This window comes from Apis cerana, linkage group LG9, assembly GCF_029169275.1.
Source record: "Apis cerana isolate GH-2021 linkage group LG9, AcerK_1.0, whole genome shotgun sequence".
Lineage (NCBI taxonomy): Eukaryota > Metazoa > Arthropoda > Insecta > Hymenoptera > Apidae > Apis > Apis cerana.
The window spans coordinates 278,465-301,207 of NC_083860.1; the positions used below are offsets into that span (position 1 = coordinate 278,465).

General features: G+C 19.4%; 1 protein-coding gene across 2 annotated transcripts in view; it reads left to right on the forward strand.

Annotated features, from left to right (window-relative positions):
• LOC107995458 (pancreatic triacylglycerol lipase-like) overlaps window positions 1-22,651 on the forward strand; it is an 86,283-nt gene extending 63,632 nt beyond the window's left edge. Inside the window, exons 4-10 of one of the 2 annotated variants that reach the window (XM_062079762.1) lie at window positions 2,410-2,529; window positions 2,703-2,849; window positions 3,452-3,680; window positions 5,003-5,434; window positions 16,398-16,524; window positions 16,825-17,040; window positions 22,357-22,651. In XM_062079762.1, the coding sequence (XP_061935746.1) occupies window positions 2,410-2,529; window positions 2,703-2,849; window positions 3,452-3,680; window positions 5,003-5,434; window positions 16,398-16,524; window positions 16,825-17,040; window positions 22,357-22,459 (1,374 nt within the window). In that variant the 3' untranslated portion in view covers window positions 22,460-22,651. The remainder of the gene's footprint in view (window positions 1-2,409; window positions 2,530-2,702; window positions 2,850-3,451; window positions 3,681-5,002; window positions 5,435-16,397; window positions 16,525-16,824; window positions 17,041-22,356) is intronic. The other variant, XM_062079763.1, reaches the window with a different exon arrangement.
• The last annotated feature ends 92 nt before the right edge of the window (window positions 22,652-22,743 follow it).

The following is a 22,743-nucleotide window of genomic DNA, read 5'->3' on the forward strand; positions in this document are numbered from 1 at the left end:
AATAGCTATAAAAAATTACAACATGTTACTTCATTCCGATATCATTTAAAAAAATATCAAAATTATATACATATATATAATTATAAGTATAATTTTTTAAATTTTTCGTTTTGAAATTCAAAGTCAACTAATAATTATAATAAGTACATATAGATTGCTAAATTTTTTTTAACTATAATATATAATATAATATATATAATATAACTAAAAAAAATGTTTTAAAAGTAAAAAAAAATAGAAAAAAATATATTATATCACATATTTAAAAAATCTAAGATATCTTATGTTAAAAGACGTAAGATATTAAAAAGTTAAATTATATTCACTTAATGAAGTCTTTCAAATATAACAAATTTTATTTCATGATAATGTTTCATGATAAAATCAGATAATAACTTATTTTAGATAGTCATTTTTTTATTTTCATTTCTTATTGGCTCATTTTGTATATATATATATATACATATACAAGTTATTAATATATTCATAAAATATCTTTGAAAGTTTTTTTTTTTTTATTCTAGAAATCAAACAAATTCAAAAATACAATTTGAGATTTATTTATTATTTATTATTATTTATTTCTAAACTATAATTAAAGCAATTAGACGAATAATAATAAAACATAGATAAATCGAACTTTCATGCCTCGCTATCTTATTTTATCTAATATAAATTTAAATTGTTTAATAAATAAATAATTTAATTTAATGAATAAATCTCAATCAATTTTTTTAAAATCAATCCTCCAAAAATATCTCACAAATATATATTATTATATTGTGTTAGAAAACTTAGTTTATTTTAATATTAATTTAGATTATATTAGAAAATTAATTATACTAGTTATTATATTAATTAATTATATTAGTTAATAATAGTTTATTCAAATATTAATATAATATTTTAATTATATATAATAATTAATTATTATAATTATTATAATTTACTATATATCAATTATATATAAATTATCAATATATATATAAATTAATTAATATATTAATTGAAAGTTAAGCAAATTTTATTCAAATAACGAAAAAAAAATATCGAATAAGATTTTAAAAAAATAACGAATTAGATTTCCTAAGATTTTATGAATAATGAATGATAATATTATTCGACAAAAAATTAATTTCATTATTATTCATAAATAAATATTTACTTATTAACAACTTAAGGTATTATTATTGATGTTTTTTATTTATGAATTAAAATTTGATAGATATGGTATATTTCTAGAAATAATAAATAGCGATTGAATGCTTATGTGTTATGTATAAGAGAATGTTCTATATAAGCTTTTCTTAATAAGAAATGATCTCCAATTCGGAAATTCAAAAAATTATGAAACTTGAAAATATATAGAGCTTATATGTATGTATTAATTTTTTTATTTTTTTTTTTTTTGCTAAATCACTTTAAAGAGATAATATTAATTCTTGAAAATTTAATTATTTTCGATTTTTACTTTTATAACTTGCCAACTATAAAAAACATTAGAAAAAGTTTTCAAACAAAAATTATTTTTTTTTATAAGGATTATAATATTTGATAAAATAATATAATATCTGATATCTGTTAAAATATTTATTAATTGTTTAATTATAATAATTAAAAATAAATAATTTATTATAAACAAAAAGAAAAAGTTATTTAAAATATTATCTTCTATATCATATTTAAAGATTATCAAAATCGATAAAAATTTCGAATAGTTACTAATTATTTTAATGTTTATTTTAATTTTAAAATCAAGGAAAACATATATTTTAATTCCTTTTATTTTCATAAGAACAAAAATAATAAAATAAATTGATAATGTGTATAGTGATAATATTATGGATGAAAGAATGATAATGTAAAAAATTTGATAATAAAGATTAGCTAGTTATAATAAACATTTTGATTAAGTTATCGACATTAAATAATCAAATATTTAATTAATTAAAATAATTAATTATTTCAATTAATTTTAGTAATTTAATTAAATCCGCATTATACCATAGATTATTTAAAAATATTAGGAATATTTAACATTGAGAAAATTTATTTCTTACCAAAAATTTCAATTATATATCGAATTATTTTTTAGTTAAACATTGATATAATTTTTTTTAATATATATAATTATTCATCATATGAATAATTATTATTAATATTTATTATATAGAATTATATAATTTTTATATAAATACAATATCTTAAAATATTAAAAATAAAAAAATAAAAATATTTTAATATACTAATTTTATTTATATCATACAATTTAAAAATAAAACTTAATAAAATTATAGCAAATATTTATTTTTAAACTCTTATTAATTTTTTTATTTTGAAAATCTTATTAATTTTTTTTAAATATATCAAAAAATTTCTTAATACAATATTTCTTATGTTTTTTTACAGGGTCAGGTATTGACAGTTGCAAAAGATAAATTGATTAAACGATCAAACTTCAATTCTAAAAGAAAAACAAAATTCATTATACACGGGTTCATAGATACTCCCCTGAGCAACTGGGTTAAGGTAAGCCCATGATTAATTATATGATTAATTATAACTAATAATCATTAAGTTAAAATTAAAACATGACAAATTTCATAATTATTTTCTTAAAAATTATACTAATAGATTTTGAAAAATAAATGTTAAAATAAAAGTTAAATAATTCAGAATATTAATTTATATGAAATATATAGGAAATGAGAAATGAATTGCTAAAACATGATGACTATAATGTCATCATAGTTGACTGGGCTGGAGGGAGTTTACCACTTTATACTCAAGCAACTGCTAATACCAGACTGGTGGGCCTTGAAATAGCTCATCTTATTAAACATTTACAGGTATAATAAATTTCTAAGCAAAAAAATTAGTTATTTTTAAAAAATTAAAAAAATTTTTATTTATTAAAAATTTAATAAACATTAATAAACAATATTATAAAACATTGTGACTTAATTTCATTCTAAAACAAACTTTTAGATCACTTAGATTCATTTTTAGGTACAAATATCTCAAAAGCAGAACGTGAAGAAATGTCAAATTCTTGACTTGAATGATGAAGAAACTAAAAGTATGTTTAAATCTATAAATTAAATCTATAAATCTTTTCTTTCACTACTTTTCACATGGTGATTATTATTATTTTATTTATTTTATATTATTTATCATTTTAATTTAATTTATTTAAGGATATATATATCTATGGAAAAATATATAGAAAATGAATAAAAAAATTTAAAAAGCATGTATGTAAAAATTAATCATATGAAAATATACAATTTTATAATTATTTTATAAATTAACAATTCTTTAAATAATTACATATGTAATATATATATATAGTATATTAATATTATACATATACAATATATATATAATGTATAAATAATATTTCTACAGAGAGAATGATTAAAAAATTGAAGTATTGTTTGTTAAAATATAGACAAATTATGGACTGGATCCAAATGATGTGCACCTAATTGGACATAGCTTGGGAGCTCATACTGCAGGATATGCTGGAGAAAAAATGGGAGGAAGTATTGGTCGTATTACTGGATTAGATCCTGCAGAGCCTTATTTTCAAGGAATGCCTAATCATTTACGATTAGATTACACTGATGCCAAGTTGGTTGATGTCATTCATACTGATGGCAAAAGCATTTTTTTTTTAGGTAACAAAAAAAATATATAAATTAATTTAAAAATGGCAAAAATAGTTGTTGAATACTAATAATAGTGTGTATTTTCTTTTCACAGAATTTTTCATATAACTGGATAGATTTTTATCTTTTTATACATAAAATAATCAAAACAATCGATTTATGTAAAGATTTAAAAAAAACAGTGATTTTGTATTAAAAAAGATATACAATTATATTTTGCAATTAATATATAAGAATCCAAAAAACTAGAAAAATATAAAATATATATCATTTAATATTGTTTTATAACATTTGTTTAACCTTTTATCTCTAAAAATATAATTTTGACCAGTTGCATGGAATATCTTATAATAAATATATCAAATATTTTAATATCTCAAAAATCATCTATTATTTTTTAAGCATCTATTTATTATTTTAAATTTATATTTTAAAAGATCTATTAAGATTCAAAATAAATATTAGATCATTAATATTTCTTGTAATACAATATAAACAGTAATAATTTAAAATTTGATTTTCATTCTTATAATAATTCGAGAAATATTCATGAAACATTGATTTTAAAATTTATTTTTAATTTCTTATTAAAAAATGGAATTTAACTAGTTTCTAAGTAAAATGATATAACTCACAATATCAATTTTTTATTATTATTTTATTATTTTTTTTAATTATTATCTTTAAATTTTTTAATATTTATTAACATTTATTTAGAATTCTGTAAATTTATCATAATAAAATAATCATCATACGAATTATAAATTAATTTTTCATATGCTATCTTCTATTATTAAGATTGTCAAAATTTTCAAAATTAACTAAATATTAAATTAATATTCATTTATTAATATTTATTTAATATTATTTATATATTTATATTTCATATTATTTATAAATAAATATTAAAATTAATATTTATTTAATAGTTTTTTTAATTTTGTTATTAAGAAAATCCAAGTTAACAATTTACTACTTTTGAGAAAAAAAACATATATTTATTATAAGAAATTATATTTATTTATAATTATATTATTACTGCAACATATTTATTAAACAAAATATAATAAGAAAAAGTAAAATATATACTTATTAAAATATATACTTATATTATATACTTCTTATAATAATTAATATTATTTAAAAATATATATTTTTAAATGATAATTTATTATATTAAATTATTAATTATTAATATTAGAATATATTAATTAAAAAATTATTTAATAATTTATTTTTAATATACCATTTTATAAATTACTTTCTTTTCTCAAACTATATTTATTTTAATTATTAAATCTTAATAATAAACTAATTTAGTATATAATAAGGACTTCCAGGATATGGAATGAGCCAGCCATGTGGTCATTTAGATTTTTATCCAAATAATGGCAAAGAACAACCAGGATGTACAGATCTAAGCGAAACAACTCCTTCTTTACCCTTAACTCTCATTAAAGAAGGTCTGGAGGAAGCATCACGAGTGCTGGTAGCTTGCAACCATGTGCGTGCCATAAAACTCTTCATTGAAAGCATTAATTCCAAGTGCCAATATGTGGCCCATGAATGCTCCAGTTACACCAGCTTCCTCAGGGGCGAATGTTTCTCATGCAAGAGTAACAATAGTCTTAGTTGTGGTATTATGGGCTATCATGCGGACACTAGTCCAGCCTTAATAGAAAGACAAGTTATGGGACAAGATCTTTTGTCTTTGTTAGGCTCCAAATTTTTCTTTACCACAGGCAAGGAGGATCCCTATTGTAGTGAGTGTTAAAAATATTATAATTTTAAATTTTAAGATTTTTATAATATTTATTTTAAAACTTAATTAATTATATATTAAACTTATATAATATATTTATGATAAATTTAAAGAAAAATCATTATAATATTATTTTCACAAAATAAAAATAAAAAGAAAGAAATCTACTTTTAGGAAAAATTGAAATAAAAATAATAGATAACTAATTTAAAAGAAAATAGTATAATAATAGATACTAATTTAAAAAAAAATAGTATAATAAAACATCAATGATTAATATATTAATTTTAATGAAAATTTTGCATTTATTATTTTATTAAATTAAAAAGGAAAATTAAATTAATTTTATACTATATTATATACTATTCATCTATATTATATACTATATTATATACTATTTATCTACCACTTATAAATCATAAAAAAAGAAAATAAAAAATAATTTGAATAAGTTAGAAAATTTTACTTGAAAAATTTTCGATTTTTAAATTACTATAATAATATTTATGTAAAAGAAATCATATAACTATCTACATAACTATTGAAATTATTTTAAAAAATAAAATCTCTATTTTCTTTTCTAAATTTTTCATTACTATATTAAATTTTTTTTAATCATTTTGAAATTGAATAACAGTAATAATAGTCTTTTATTCGAAATTTTTTTGTATAAACTAATTTTTTAAATCACTTTATTTTGATATTTCTTCCTTTTGTATGAATAAATTAATTTCTACATCAATTACAATTCTATTTTATTTAAAAAGATGCTAAAGAATTATTCTTTATTTTGAAGAAAATATACTGTCATTTACATTAAATAACAAAATATATTGTCATTACAAAGAGAAGTAGAAATTATAATATATAAAGCATACTCATATTTTTTTATCTTGTTTTGAATTATATAGCGAACAGAAATTTGAAAAACATAATTCCAAGTAGTTTCAAAGTCATTTCTGAAGCATGTTTCAAAATAAATCGTATATAGGATGTTTTGTATCCAGAGAAATTAATTATTTTTCTTTTGAGATAAAATAAGTTGAAATATTTTTTTGAAAACAAATAATATAGAGATAATTGTATTAATAAATCATCTTATAACTGTATCAAAATCTTTTTTTACATATTTATTTCAAGATTTTTTAAAACAGTTTTAAAAATTTGAAATTTACAATTTTTTGAAATCATTTGCAATACTTATTTGAAATTCACTAATATTATACATATATAGTATATATTATATATAATTATTACATATTATATTATTATATATAATTATTATATATTATATTATTATATATAATTATTATATATTATATTATATATAATTATTCATATATATATTATAATTTCTATACATGAAATGATGTAGTGTCACGGTATCACATATATATATATATATATATATATATATATATATATATAAACGAAATTTTATATAATCGTAGCATATGTATATAATAATAATAATAGCAATATTTTTTTGTAAATATCTCGAAAACTTAAGACCTTTAAGACTGAAGTTGTATGAATAAGAAAAAATTAAAAATTTTGTCTTTTATAACATATTTCAAAATTATCGAAATCGATAAGAAATTTTCTTTTTTAATTATTATTTTATTTAATATCATTATCCAAATTATATATTAAAGATTTTAATTCCAGTAAAGAATTTATTTTGTTTTTTTATAAAAAATTAAATATTATTTTAAAATCATGAAAAAAATCTTATCCAATTATTAAAATACTATTGTACAGATACAAATACAGATACAATTATTATTGCAAGTTTCTAATTGATTCTTATGCAGTATAGTTAAATGAGTTAAATTGTATTTATAAATTTTTTTTATAACAAAATTTTTTTCATTCTATTTCGTATATAATTAATATCAATTGTACATATAATGACTCCAAAATAGCATTTTTAAAATTTTCTTAAAATTGGATTTAACTTGAATTATTTTGAGAAAAATGTTAAAAATTAGAATAATTAATTTATTATATTATTATACAATTAGATAATATGATAAATTAAAAAAAATAAAAAAAATCTTGAAAAAATTGATATTTATTGGAATCACAAAGAAAATAGTGAAGGTTGTTTTTTGTTCAAATTTTCTATGATTATTTTGTATAAATGTGGCTGAATTTAATTAATATAGCGCTAAATTTTTTCTTCAAAGCGTAGATAATCGTAGATTTGTCGCTTAAATTTCAAAAAATCCCAAAGAAATCGGCGTTAAATCAGGTGATCAATTTTGATTAAAACGAGAAATTAACAATCAGGAAATGACTTATGTAATAATTGAATTGTTTCTCGGATTTCTGTATGACATATGGCACCGTCTTGTTAAAATGTCATCCACATCCATATTTTACAATTTAGGCACAAAAAACTGGATTATCATGTCGCGATAGCAAGCATCATTAACTATTATTGACCAGCTGTATTTTCGAAAAAAAATAGTTCAATGATAGCCAAAATCTTCACCAAACAATGACACGTCATAGATGCAATTGTTTATCAACAATCGCTGGATTTTTTGAACCTTAAATGCAATAATTTTTTGGATTAATCAATTTATTAAGATGAAAATAAACTTCATTGCTAAAGATAATTTTGTTTATAAAAACCTTTATAAAAATATATATTAAAAAACCTTTATTACTTTTAAGATGTTGCTCAATAATGAAAACACGTTGTTCTTTTATAGCATTCTATTTTTAATAATTCTGAATTGTCAGCTGTCACGCTATCTTTTTCTTTTTTCGTTAACACTTCATCACTTAAATAGCGGAAAATTCATGTAAGATTTATTTATTTTAAATATAAAGTATTAGAAAATAGATTATGAAACGATTTAATTAAAATAAAAAATATTAAAAGAAATAAGAAATATATTTTATAATATATTTAATAAAAAAAATAGAAATAAAAAATTTTGTATAGAGTTATGCAGATGCTTTTGTATTATTAAGCTGAGCTAACTACATCGTGTTGCATGGCGCGCTACAGCAATTCAAGAAGAAGAGACAAAACAGAATTGAAACAATGATCGTATCCAGTGATATTTAATTCACATATAAATATGAATTACAAGATATGAGTTATACTTTTGCATATATAAACTCAACATAAAAATTTGCAATAAATGCAAGCTATATTTTCTCTATGCTTTCAATATTTGTATCTCAGAATCCATGATATTAATATATTAACATATATATACAACAAAGCCATTAAAATTTGCTAAAATTAATAAATATTCTAAATAATTTTTTTCTTCGTTAAATAAATAAATAAACAATAAATATTTATTGTGATTATGAAATTTAGATAAATAACTATATTTTTATATTTAATTTATATTATATTAAATTTAGATAAATAACTTATTTTTATATTTGATTATAAATCTAGATAATGTCATTTTATCGATTTTTAGTCATTATTCTTGATTTATTTTCATTAATAACTTCAATGACTATAGCATTTTTAATGGATCATCAAGTGAATTTATTTGACAATCCTTTCCATTTAAATTATATTAAAATATGTGAATTTATGAATTATATTACAATATATGATTTCATTATAATTTATTTGTTCGAGAATATTTGTTACATAAGATTAATATATTTTACGTATAATATAATAAAAATATAATATAATATAAATATAATATAATAAAATATAATATAATATATTAAACTTCTTTTGACTCTCCAAATATGTAATATAATTTTAAAACAAAATATATATATATATATATATATATATATATAGTATAATAAAATATACTAATAAAATATACGTTATTCAAAAATATAAGCTATTGGCTTTAATAATCTTTTCTTAATGAGATTCTAATTGACATGTTTCATTTCTATAAAACTTCATGAAGAAATTTTTCGAATGCTATGATTACAGCTTTTTGAATATCGAATATTTTATTTTTTAAAAATAACTTTAAATAATTTATATAAAAGCAAAAGCAATTATAAAATTTTATAAAAAATTTTATAAAAAATTTTATTAAAATTTTATAAAATTTTATAAAAAAGCGATTTTTTTATAAAAACGGGACAAGATAATCGGTTGATGAAATATCTAGTAATGGTGGATTGATTAAGATTTCATATTTCAATTAAGCTAATTTTTTATCGAATAATTTCTGATGTATGCAATCAAGAATTGTCATGCAGAAGGTTCATATTTATTGATTAATGCGGATTTTTTCTTAATCAATTTTTGATATATGATATCAATTTTTTGGCAATAGGATATGCTATTATGTTATTTTCCTTCTTTTTTTTTATTTGAGTTTTATGTTGCATCAACTTCTTAATTTTAAGGATTATTAGAGTAAATAGAGTATCATAAAGTTGCTAGGAAATGATTATAATGATATTATAGAATCATACTCCTCACATTGAGGGGCTGGTTTTTTTGTTAATCTGTAGGAATATATGACTTTAGAATATTCAATTTTTATTCTGCAGATGGTTACTTGTTCTCTTTTTCTTAGCATAGGTCGTCTTTTGTTCCTCGAAGAATTTGTCGGAGATATCTTTGATCTGATTAAAAGCTTTATTTTCATTTGTCTTCCCATTGAAAGTTTAATCTATTTTTTGTTTTTTTTATTAAATCATCCAAATGTAATTTATGTTTATTTATTATAGTGTAGGAATTAGCCGTTTTCTTCACTAGCTATCGAAATGAGTTAATTATGTTATCTTTTCTTATGATTTTTTCGTGAATTTCGAAGATTTGAGTTATAATTTCGTTATTTGATTCTGAATTTTTGATAGTCGTTATTGCACTTTCGGAATCATGAGTATTATGGATTTTTGATAAGCTTTGTCGTGGATAATTTTGAAAATTTAGTAAATGACAGTTAGTTCAGCAATATATCAATGTAGATTGATATATTGTTTGGAAATATACAATTGTTTTACATTTTGTTTTAATATAGAATTTTATGGAATAAACTGCAAATACTGCATTTGTTTTTAATCCATTTATATAAATTTGTTTGTAATCTCGATGTTTGTCAAAAATTTCCGCTGTTATTATTCGAAATGGTATTATTCGAAATGGTATTTTTCAAATAGTTTGTTAACGTCAAATCTATTTCAATATGTGTAACTTCTAAGAAGGAACTATAGATAATCTTCGTAAATAAGAGTTAAGAATTTTTAGTTGTAGTTTTTTGTATTTGTGAATTTTGTAATAAAAAGATTTCGAAGATTTCTGACATTTTATGTATTTATTAATGAATCGTTCAGAAAAGGTATTTAAATATGTAGCTTATTAGATGTAGCTGAGATTTTAGCTGTTTAAATTATACTGAGAAGTTTTCTTCTAAAATTTTCTTCTAAAGAGTTGATTTAGTTAATTCTTTTAGTATAATTATAGATAGAATTGGTTTTATTTTAATGCTATATTATGAATGAGTATTTAGTACATTATGATTGATTCCATAAGTGATTGAATCATAGTTTAATTTGGGTCTAATAATTGATTTGTATGTATTCATTAAAATTTGCTTGTCTACTCTTCAAGAATTTGCAGCTATTATTTTAAAGATATTAAATCGAAAATCGCAATCTTTCTTAAATGTTAAAATGTGTCTGCCGTAAGAATTTGTTGTTGAAAGTCAATCCTAAAATTTTGAGTAAGTTAACTTCAAGCTCAGAATTTCCTAAATAGAGTTTAATTTTTGTCAATTATATTGTCTATAGAAGGTGATAAATTTTGTTTTAGTAGTGGAAAATTTGAATTCTGATGAAAAATCTAGAAAATTGTTTATAAGTTTTTAAAATTTTTTATATTATATTTTGTATTCTATCTTTATATAAGATTGTAAGATTATTTGCGAATAAATAATTTAATTGGAGCATTTATTACTGAGATAATTTCATTTATCGCTAATAACAAGAGTGTTATACTCAGCACAGATCCTTGAAGTATGCTATTTTCGATGATTTTCGAGTTTGTTAAGGTATTGTTTGCTTTTATTCTTATTTTTTATTTTTAATGAAAGTGAGAATGTTTTGCCGTAGATTTAACAATTCTAGAATTTTAATAACTCTTTTTCTATATATTATATCATAAACTTTTTCGATGTCTATTGAGATTAAGATTGTGTGTTTATTCAATAAACTATCACATATTAACACTTCAATGTTTATTAGTTGGTTTAAAATGATTAGTGGAATGAAAAAAATCTAAATCCACTTTGATGAAAAGAAATTATGTTATTTGTTTTCAGGATCCATCTAAATCAATGATCAATTAGTTCATTCATCAATTAGATTTTTCCATAAGTTCGCATAATGTATTTGTAAATGATATAGATCTGTACCTATCTATATAAAATCTTAATAATATATAAAATCTTTTCCAGATTTAGTAATTGCTATTACTATAGTTTCGTCCCAAGAAGTTGGAAATACTTCGTTATTTCAAATAAGGTTAAAGATCTAAAATAAATATTTAATATTCCATTTTCTGGTAGATTAAGATCAGTACATTTGGTATTCCGTCCAAGCTATGGTATTTTTAAATTTTTTAATAATATTGATTAGTTAATTGGCGTTGATCCGTTCTTGATTATTGCTATTAATATTGTTCTTGATTGAACTAGAACAAGATATAGAATTAACATAGTGTGTTTTATTAGTAAGAAATTCACTGTTGTAAATTTGAATCGCTGTTAGTAAATGCTTTAGCTAGTAAATTAAAAATGTCTTTATTGTTTAAAATTATTTAATTATTTAATCTGATTAATATGATGGGTTAAATCGACATATAATTTCTTGAATAGCTTTTATTTTATTATATAATTCTTTGAAAGGGATAGTGTTATTAAGGGATACCAAGAAGTTTGTCTATAACTGTTTTTTAAGTTGGCGTATGGTTTTCTTTAAGCTATTGCTCTATATTTTTTAAGTATAATTAGATTTTCTGGGGCTCTATGTTTTTTATATTTGTTAAAGGCTCGCTTGGCTTCTTTAAACATAACTTTACATTCATCGTTACATTCATCAAGATACTTTATGAAATACATTATTAATTAGTTAGAGTTTTTTAAAATTCATCAATTAGATTATTAATTTGATCTATGTTTATAATAGAGATAAATATCTTATAAAAATATTTTTATATCAATTAATCGTTAGTATTTATTCCAATTGGCTAATTCAAATTTCCAATATATATAAATTTGACCTGGTCATTGTTTTAGCTGTTTTGATAATAATTGGGAAGTGATCGTTGTTAAATCCGATACTAATTTCATATTTATAGGCTAATATTTAAGCTAATATGATCCATTAGAATGTAAATATAGATTGCAACAAATCTAATAAATGATATCGTGCTTTTGTTGTTATACTTTCCATGTTAATATTTATTTGAATTTTGTTAGCTATTTTTAATCAGTAGTTACTCCTCCATTAGCATTTTGTGAATTTTTATTAGTAACAAAAATATTATAGATTTTTATTTATATTGTTTGATTCAGTTTGAAATTTATTTTTTGTAAGTAAATTATATCTGGTTGGTATTTATTAAATAGTAAGTTGAGGCTAGGGAAGAAACCATTTAGATTCCATTATAAAATATGAACATATTTATTTATTTATTTATATATAATATTAATATTAATTTATTTATGATAATAGAAACGAGATGATATATTTGAATATATGATATAATTTTTGATAATAGGATCATTAGAATCAATGTCCGACTCGTAGTCGGTTGCTACAGGAGAAAAGGAAGGAATAATGGTTTGATATCTATCATGAGTTAGAATTTATATCATTCTTAAATTTTTTAATTATTCTGTGAATTCTGTTTTTAATACTACGTTATATATGTTCCTTAATAAGAGGATAGATTTTAGATAATATTTTTATTAATATCTTACATATATTCCAGAATTACTTTGAATTTGTTTTCGGTTGTAAATTAATTTTTTAAGAAACTGATAAATTGGATCAGATTTAGTGGATAGTTTGATTTAGAATTGTTTATTTTATTTTCGACAGATTCTATCATTTCACTAATGTTGTTGATATTAAAGGTTTTTCTGTTTGATCGTTTTGATTATATAATATGATAGTATCATATTATCAATCTTGGATGAAGAACGGTTAATGTTTTGTGCTATTTTATTTTCTGTAATGTTAGAACCTACTGATTCCCCCTTTCTTCTACTTTTGAGAATGTGCTGTCTTGTTTGCTATAGTAATATTAACAGTTTGCTGAGAAATTTCAATATGATTATCATTATATAATTTATAATCATTACAGAAACTATTTATGAGATCTGTATTTATATTACTCGTATTAAGTTCTGTATTTTTATTACTGTTTGATATTATTAGTAACGTTGTTACATTGATTCATTGTTATTACATTGATTCACTATATGATCTCCAGTAAACCTCTTGTTTACATATGAAGCATGAAAATTTGTTGATACAAATATTCTGTATTGTATATCGTCATGTGTGATTATGAAGGAGTTAAGAATTTTAGAGGTATCTGGATTTATAAAAATCTGTTTCCTAAAACTAATGTGATTGAAACCGATATCTTGAATATTTGCTTGAATAAAAGACATCTTTAATATCATTTTAATATTATTTTCTTTAAAAATATTTTCTGTAATGTTCATGAAATATTGGCAATGAAATACTTAATAGTATGATTTTTAGTGAAAGAGTATTTAATAATAACTATCCTATAGATATTATTGATTGGTTTTCATTGTAATTGATTACAATATTTTTAGCGTTATTAATGTTATCAAGATAAATAACAAATTCGTTCGATCGTTAAAAATACGATGCGAAATGGCATTATTATCTGTAATATTAACTACTTGTATTAATCTTTTATGGTATATGCATAGATTACATCAATAATTGCTTGTTTCTTGTTAGGGAATATAGTTCTTTGTTATTGAAACATAGAAGTTAATTGATTGTGTAGATTGACATTGTGGTATGTTTTTATCAGTAAGGTTTATGGGTTCTATGTTTAGACCTGTTAGTCTTTTTGTTGGTACTTGAACTATTCATAGAGTGGATATAAAGATGTAAAATCTTGAGTATTGTCTAATATATATACATTAACATCTGAAAAAAAAATTCACATAATCCACAAAAGCATCTACATAAAAAAAATCGTTATATTCAACTTGCTGTACTTGAAGAAGCAAATTAAAACACATTTCTATAAGATTTCGAATTAGAAAGATTGTATGTGTTTTTATGTGCACAATTATCTTTTTAATTATTTTCATACGTATAAAAAAATTTGAATTTCAGATTATTAAATAATCAAATCACTGAATCTTTATCTCTCTACTTCTTTTTCTATTTCATTTATACTCAATATGTCTTATTCTTATACAGGGAAAAATAATAGTCAATCTGAATATCATATATTAATAATATTAATAATATCATATATTAATATTGCATATCAAGTCTCTTTTTTTATGACGATAATTAGCATTCAATTATTTTAACAATACTATTTTAGTAATCGTAGCATTGCCGTACCGTAAAATCAAGTTCAGAATTTAATAAAATAATATATATTTAATAAATAAAATAATATATACTTGTTTAAAATAAAGTTCTAATTAAATACTCTTCCTATAACATTGCATCTCATGCCATATCATATCAACATACCATAACAAATAATAATCAAAATAATTTTCTTCTTCGAAGAATATGAATAAAAAGAATATTGCTAATATGCAATAGTAATATGAAAAAGAAAGCTATAATTAGTATAAAAAGTGCTTATATGATTTATTTATGTGGTTATAACACATGAAATTAATATAATATAATTAATATAAATATGATCAAAATATAAATATTGAATTTCGACTATTATTTTTTTTTGTTTAATAATCTTATATCAGAATAGAAAACATTGAATTCAAACGAAATAAAGATAAAGATTTCTTAATATAAGTAATTATAATTAATTTGTGAAATTTAAATTGAACTGTAATACATGTACTATGTAATATGTTTTCATTATTAATGACTTTCTTGTACATGATGAGAATAAACAAGAAAAAATATTTAACTTTTTTAATCTGAAATCTTATGGGAGTGTTTTAATTTGCTCCTAGAGATTTCGGTGAATAGGCAAGTATCATACAAGAATTCAGCTATGGATTTAAATAAAATGTTTGTATCATAAAATGATTTACGATTACTAGATTTAAAATAATATTTGTATTAATATTTTAAAATTTATTAAAACATATTCATTTTTGATAAATAAAAAAGTTAAATAAACATATATTATATTACATTATACTGAAATTCATTTATATATAAAAAAATATTAATATATATAATATTTATTTTAATTGAAGAATTTCGCTACACAAGCAACATTGTAATATGGTATTGTTGCATATTAATATGGTACAGTTGATTATTCTCGCTCTTTCGCCACCTCATTTTATTTAATACAAATTTAAAATACTTATAAGTCGTTAATTAAACTTTATCAGATATATAAACTTTTTTCATTATTTTGATATCTAGAATCCATTCTCTAAAAATGTCCCTCATTTTTATAAATATTCTGTATATGTATGTGTTAAAATGTCGATATCATGGACATTTATGTATAGACAAAACATCCTGTATATATGTGTGTTAAAATGTCGATATGAACATATACATATAGACAAAATTAATAATAGCAAATATCTCCAAAACTAAGATTAACTATAAGATTAACTAAGATTATATATAATAAAATTGTTCAAAATGTTGATTTTTACAATATTTCATGTAATATAATGTTACAAATCGGAGAGAAGGTAGTTTTTATAGATCTTTATTCATTTATAAATTTTAATAACTAATTTTTGTTTATCTTCTTAATTTCGATCATTTTTCAGGGAAACATTATAGGATCACTATCAATCTCGCTCAACCATCGTCTGCAGAGAGTTGGGTTCAAGGTTTCATGAAAGTTACTTTTCATGCAGAAAACGGCATTATTCGTGATGTTGATCTTACACCTAGGTAATTTTAGGTTTTTATTCACTTAATTTTTATTTTATTCTTCTTAGAAAAATAATATAAATCAATAGTCTTTAATACTATTTATTACTAATTATATAATCAATAAATAATGAAAAATAAAATAAAGAAAATATAAAAAATTTTAAATATATATAATTGATAAATCTATCAATAAATTTGTAATTTTTTGTTAAATAAATAGATTGTTGATTTCGTATAATTTTTATTTTTAAAATATTATAATATTTCGGCAACAAAAAACAATACAATTTTTTTTATTTCTTTTACTTATAATCACAGTGGTTATATGAAATTGGAACACGGTTCGACAGTCCGAATGGTCGTTGCTCATCCAGCTGGAGCATCCGCTTCACTTGGAAAAATCAGGCGTGTTGAACTTTCATGGACCTACGATATGGATGTATTGCAACCAAGATCGCTGTGCTTTTTCTGGTGTAACGATCGTCTTTATGTAAATAGTGTTACTGTAGACGTAATGGAACTACCAGGAAGAGGGTAAGTTATTTAACTATCATTAATGATATCACTATATAAATAAAATCGTAGAATAAAAATATAAGGAAATGAAAATTAAATTCAGGATTAATTCTGAGATATAAAATAAGTCAATTTATCGATTAACTCCATTCTCTTAATAAAGTTAAAAGATATTATAAAAACTTCATTTTAAACAAGTTTTTTTTTCATAGAAATAGTAACTCGCTTTCACAACTATAAGCAGAATTCAATTCACAAATGTAGGTAGAATTCAATATATCCTATTATTAATATTTTTTTAATTATTAGTTTTTAATATTATTAATTTTTTATTAATATTTTAAAAATTAATAAATATTTAAAATTTTATATTTAGAATTTATTTTTTTTCATAATGATTGATACTATTAAAATGTATTATATTCACTTTTTGCAAATATTTCGAAAATTAAGGTCGATTAATAATTATATATATAGTAAGAAAAAATAAAAAATTATTTTAAAAAAGAGCTTTCTCGATTTTAATAATTTTTTGATATATTATAAAAGACAAAATTTTTTAATTTTTTATGCATATAATTATTATTTATTTTTCGAGATATTTGCAAAAAAAGAATACTACTACAAAAAAATTTACCAATATATATATACATATGACAGCATAACATATATCTAAGCATATGATCATTTATTTTTTGTTAAAGATGGCAACAGGAAACTAATAGATATAATTTAAAAACTATTTTTTTATGAATTGTGATGAAATATTTCATTCTCTACCAAAACTTGGCATTCCATAGATTCTTCAAAGTATTGACTCGCTTTCAACATCTTATTAAATAAATAAATAGATAAAAATTAATATATTCTAACTTATCAAATATATTTAATAAAAATTAACTTTATATACAAATAATTTTTAAAATAAAGAATTTCTAAACTTGAAATTAATACTTTTGGATACATCATAAAAACTATGTATTAAAAACTTATATTATATAAAATCATTAAAAGATATAAAAAAAATTAAAAATTTTGGCTATCCCAAAGTAAAATTTAAACTTTTCCACATTAAAGTCATATTATATAAGATATATAAGATATATAAGATATTATTTTTATTATTATTAATTAATTTTATGTAATTATGTAACTCTATTTTAATATAATTACTCTAATATGATAATGTTTATAGTTAATTTTAATAACTTATAATTTTTTTAATAACTTTTCTTGTGATTTGTCATTACTATTTTTTTCATTTATTATACTTTCATTAAAAATAAATATAAAAAAAACTTTTTTTTATATTTTTACTAACTTATTTTAAAAGTTGCGATTTAAAATTTTTTTATATATAATTTGTTATAAAATTTGTTTAAATTATTTTGTTTAAATAATTATATAATATTAAATCAATTTAAATATTTTAAATATTTACATAAACATTATAATTTCAAATCTATCTGAAATTTATATATTTTTCTTATCATTGAATTATCAATGAATTTATTTTATTACTTCTATTATTTTTTTATTAATTGTTAATTAATATATTATATATTAATATTTATTATATATTAATATAATAATTAATTAATAATATATATATTATATAAAAATGATTATTAAAGAAATAAAAATGAATGAATTTTTTAGAAAAACATTAATTATCTATTTCTATTTATCTTAATGTTAAAATGGAATTTTTCATTTTTCTAGTAAAAATCTTTATTGACAAAAACAATGTTAGTAATAATAAATTTTAAAACGATGATTTTATTTAACATAAATTGTAAAAAATATATATATACAAATAAGAATTATTGAATAAAATCTAACCATTAAAAAAAATTGCGGAAATAATGTATTATTAGAAAAATAAAGATGGAAAAAATAATGGGTATTCTACTTGTATTGTTTGAATAAAATATCTGTTTTATCCTGACAGCACAATGCAAAAATATATATATATATATATATATATACACAATTTAATATAGCTAAATATCGCATAAAAACTATAAGTATTAATTTCAAAGTATTTTACTTGAGTAATTTTATTGCATATAGATATATCAAAATTTTTTGTTATATAAAGTTATTTAATAACTTTAAAGATTTTTATATGAAAAAAATTATGTAGCATAAGATATATTTAATATAAATGAATATTTGATATTCATATTATTCTTCTCTTTAATAAATATATATCTGATTTAAATAATAACAAGATGGTGAAAAATATAAACATTTTATAGGATATTTCATTTCATTTTTTTAATCTAATGGAACAAAATAAAATTTTCAAAATGATCTAATACTTAATGTAATATATATTTATATATATTAGATTATATTGAAAATTTAGATTTATTTCAAAATATAATATATAAAGATATTAATTTGATCTAAATATAAATTTGTTGATATATCAATAACAAAATATTGATTAATATATTAATTAAATATAATTTGGTAAATATAAATATTGAGAAAAATATCCTATAATATATTAATAATCAAAGATATAACATAATCTATCTCATATAAATATTATATAAATATTATAATTAAATATAATAATACATAAATATATTTTTATGTTTTTTTCTTTTGCAATAAATTTTTTTCTATTTCTATATTTTTTTTTTGCATTATTTTATTCAATTATACATAAACCATATATATGTATATATTCTTTTTTCAATTGATATTTTTAATTTTTTACAACATTATAATGGTCAACATATTACATGTTACATGTATTACAACTTTTTAATTATAAATTATAAATAAGTTATAAATTATAAATAGATTTTCAACACATTGTATATAGAATAAATATTATATATTCTATGCATATCATTTTATATTGTATTAATTTTTATTAATTTAAAACTGAAATCATAAATGATGCAAAATATAAAAAAATATTTCTAACATATCATGAAATCTATCTTTTTTTTATTATATTATCATTCATATTCAATATTATTTCTTTGTCTCAAAGAAAGAATAGATTCTGAAGTATTACAAAATATTTCAGATTATAATTTATAATTATATAGAACCATTACTTGATTTAGATTATGATTTAGATTATGATTTAGATTCAGCAATTTATATGATAATATGAATTTTATGATTTAAAATATTACAAAAATTTTTATAATTTATGATTCAGTAAACAATTTGTTGTATGGATTGACAGCAAATTAGCAATAAAATTGACAAAATCATTTTTTATATTATTTTTTTGAAAATGAGAAAATAAATGATTGATTATGAATTGATATAAAGAATAATTTTCTAAGATGTTTCATTATTTTATTTTTTATATTTGTTAAAGATAAATCTAAGACTTGTGAAGCGGTTAAACTTCTTGGATTTTATTTTTAATAGCTCAAGTATCTTCAAGTATTTTCAACAGTGTAACAATAATTTATAAGCGAATATAGTTCCCTAATATTTTTCAAATCCTCAATTTAAACAAATATAACAGCAATGGCCATTTCACAAGTCACATTTCTACATCTTGCAATGGATCACCTAGCGAGCACAAAACTCCTGATTTCCATGCAATGCAACGCGAAAACTCATCTTTCGAAATCATCTTCTAACGCGATTAGTTTTTCTATATGGATTCTAATATTAGTTATCAATAAAATAAAATAGATATTTAATGTTATGCGCTAAAATTTAAATTTAAAATTGAAGTTCTCTTATTATTATCTTTTTTGACATTAAAGTTTGATAGATAAACTCTTCCTAATTTGATAACAAGTTATGATATGGAAATTTTTCCGATTTTTGTTTTGTTTTATTTTACTCCTACATATTGTGATATATATTCTATTATATCTGTTATTAGACTTGAATATAATTAATTATATAAATCCTATAATAATTATATAAATCCTATTTGAGGTCTTTCTGATGATAAATATTACTAACAGAATTTTAATAAAAGCTGCTTACAAATTTGACTGACTAGGAATATAAAATTTAAAAAAAAATTAAATTAAAAATTTTTTTTAAATTATACACTAAAATTATATATTATTATTAATCTTAAATTAAATATTATATTTTTTATTAGTAGGAAATAAAATCAATAAAATTAAATTAATATTTCTTTAATATAATAATTTTGTCCTAAAAAATTGAAATTTATATACATTTTATTATATATAAAACTTAAATAATATCTTTATTAAAAATATTAAATATAAATATAAATTAAAAATATTAAATAGCAATTATATAATAGATATCTATTTATATTCTAAGCTTTTTCTTAAAAAAATTATTACTAAAAAATCAAATAAGAATAAATATATATATATATTTATCAAATAAAAAAATGTCCATATAATATTATTTTCCTTGTCTTATTATTTTTCTTTCAATTATATAATATAATTATATATAATAACATAATTATACATAATTGTATTATATATAATTTGATAGAATTGATATAATTTAAAATTCATTATTCAAATACCAAATTTATTTATTATATCATAAATATATTATAAATTTATTATATTATAGCAAATTTAATATAAATATATTAAAATTTATTTTTAATATCAAATATTATCAATAAGCAATTAACGTCTTTATAAAAACACTATTAGTTTATTTAGAAAAATATGCATGATTTTTTTCAATTATATACAATTATAAACAAAATTTAAAAATATATGCACATATATAGTTTCTAATATTAAAAATATCTCAAAAAAAATATTTCAGAATATCTCAAAAATATTAGAATATAAATTGAAGATTCCTGATGAAATCCTGAAAATTTTAAGCAACCTTTTTCCTGTATAAAAATTTTCGTTACGACTTTATAAAAATACTGGCCAATCACAAAGTGCGTAACCAAAGTCGAACCGTAGTAATTAGTTACGTTCACTAAGCATAAACAAATCCAACATATCTCAAAAAAGTATCTTGAATATAATATTTTTTTATCAATAAAAAATTATGTCGAATTATCATGAATAATGAATGAATAAATAAATAAATGTAATATTCAACACATTTTCTTTGAGATATGTTGTTTGGATTTGTTCATATTCAATCAATGGCACATAATTATCGCGATTGTTGCGGTTCGACTAGACTATGCGCTTTATAATTGGTTAGTATTTCTTATTAATGATTTGTTAATAAAGCATAACGAAAGTTTTACAAACAAAAAAATGTTTGAAATTATCTCATTTAAGGATGTTCCAACATTTTTAGGACATCTTGTATATAATATTTGAACTATAGATTAAATATTTAATAATTTTATATATTTTATTGTATGTGCAGAAAAAGAGAAGCAGACATCACCAGTAAACTTTGTTCAGCAAATAGAAAAGAATATGCAGAAATTGCCAGTGGCTCCATAGCATCTTTCATCGATAATTGCTGACAATATCTTCAATTATGTATCTCATTATAACGTGATAATTTGAGGTTTTTGTTCCTGTGGAAAATATAAAAATAAAAATGAACCTAATGTATTTGACACACAAATAATGACATTCAATAGCATAAATGAAAATTATGAAATATGTGCAAATATTAATTAATATTATATTTTATGGAATTCTTTGATTTAAAATGTATTCATTCTATTTTTTTTTTTTTTTATTAACAAATCAGGTCAAATCCAAAATTTGACAAAATTTATTTAAAAAAACATACATAATAGCA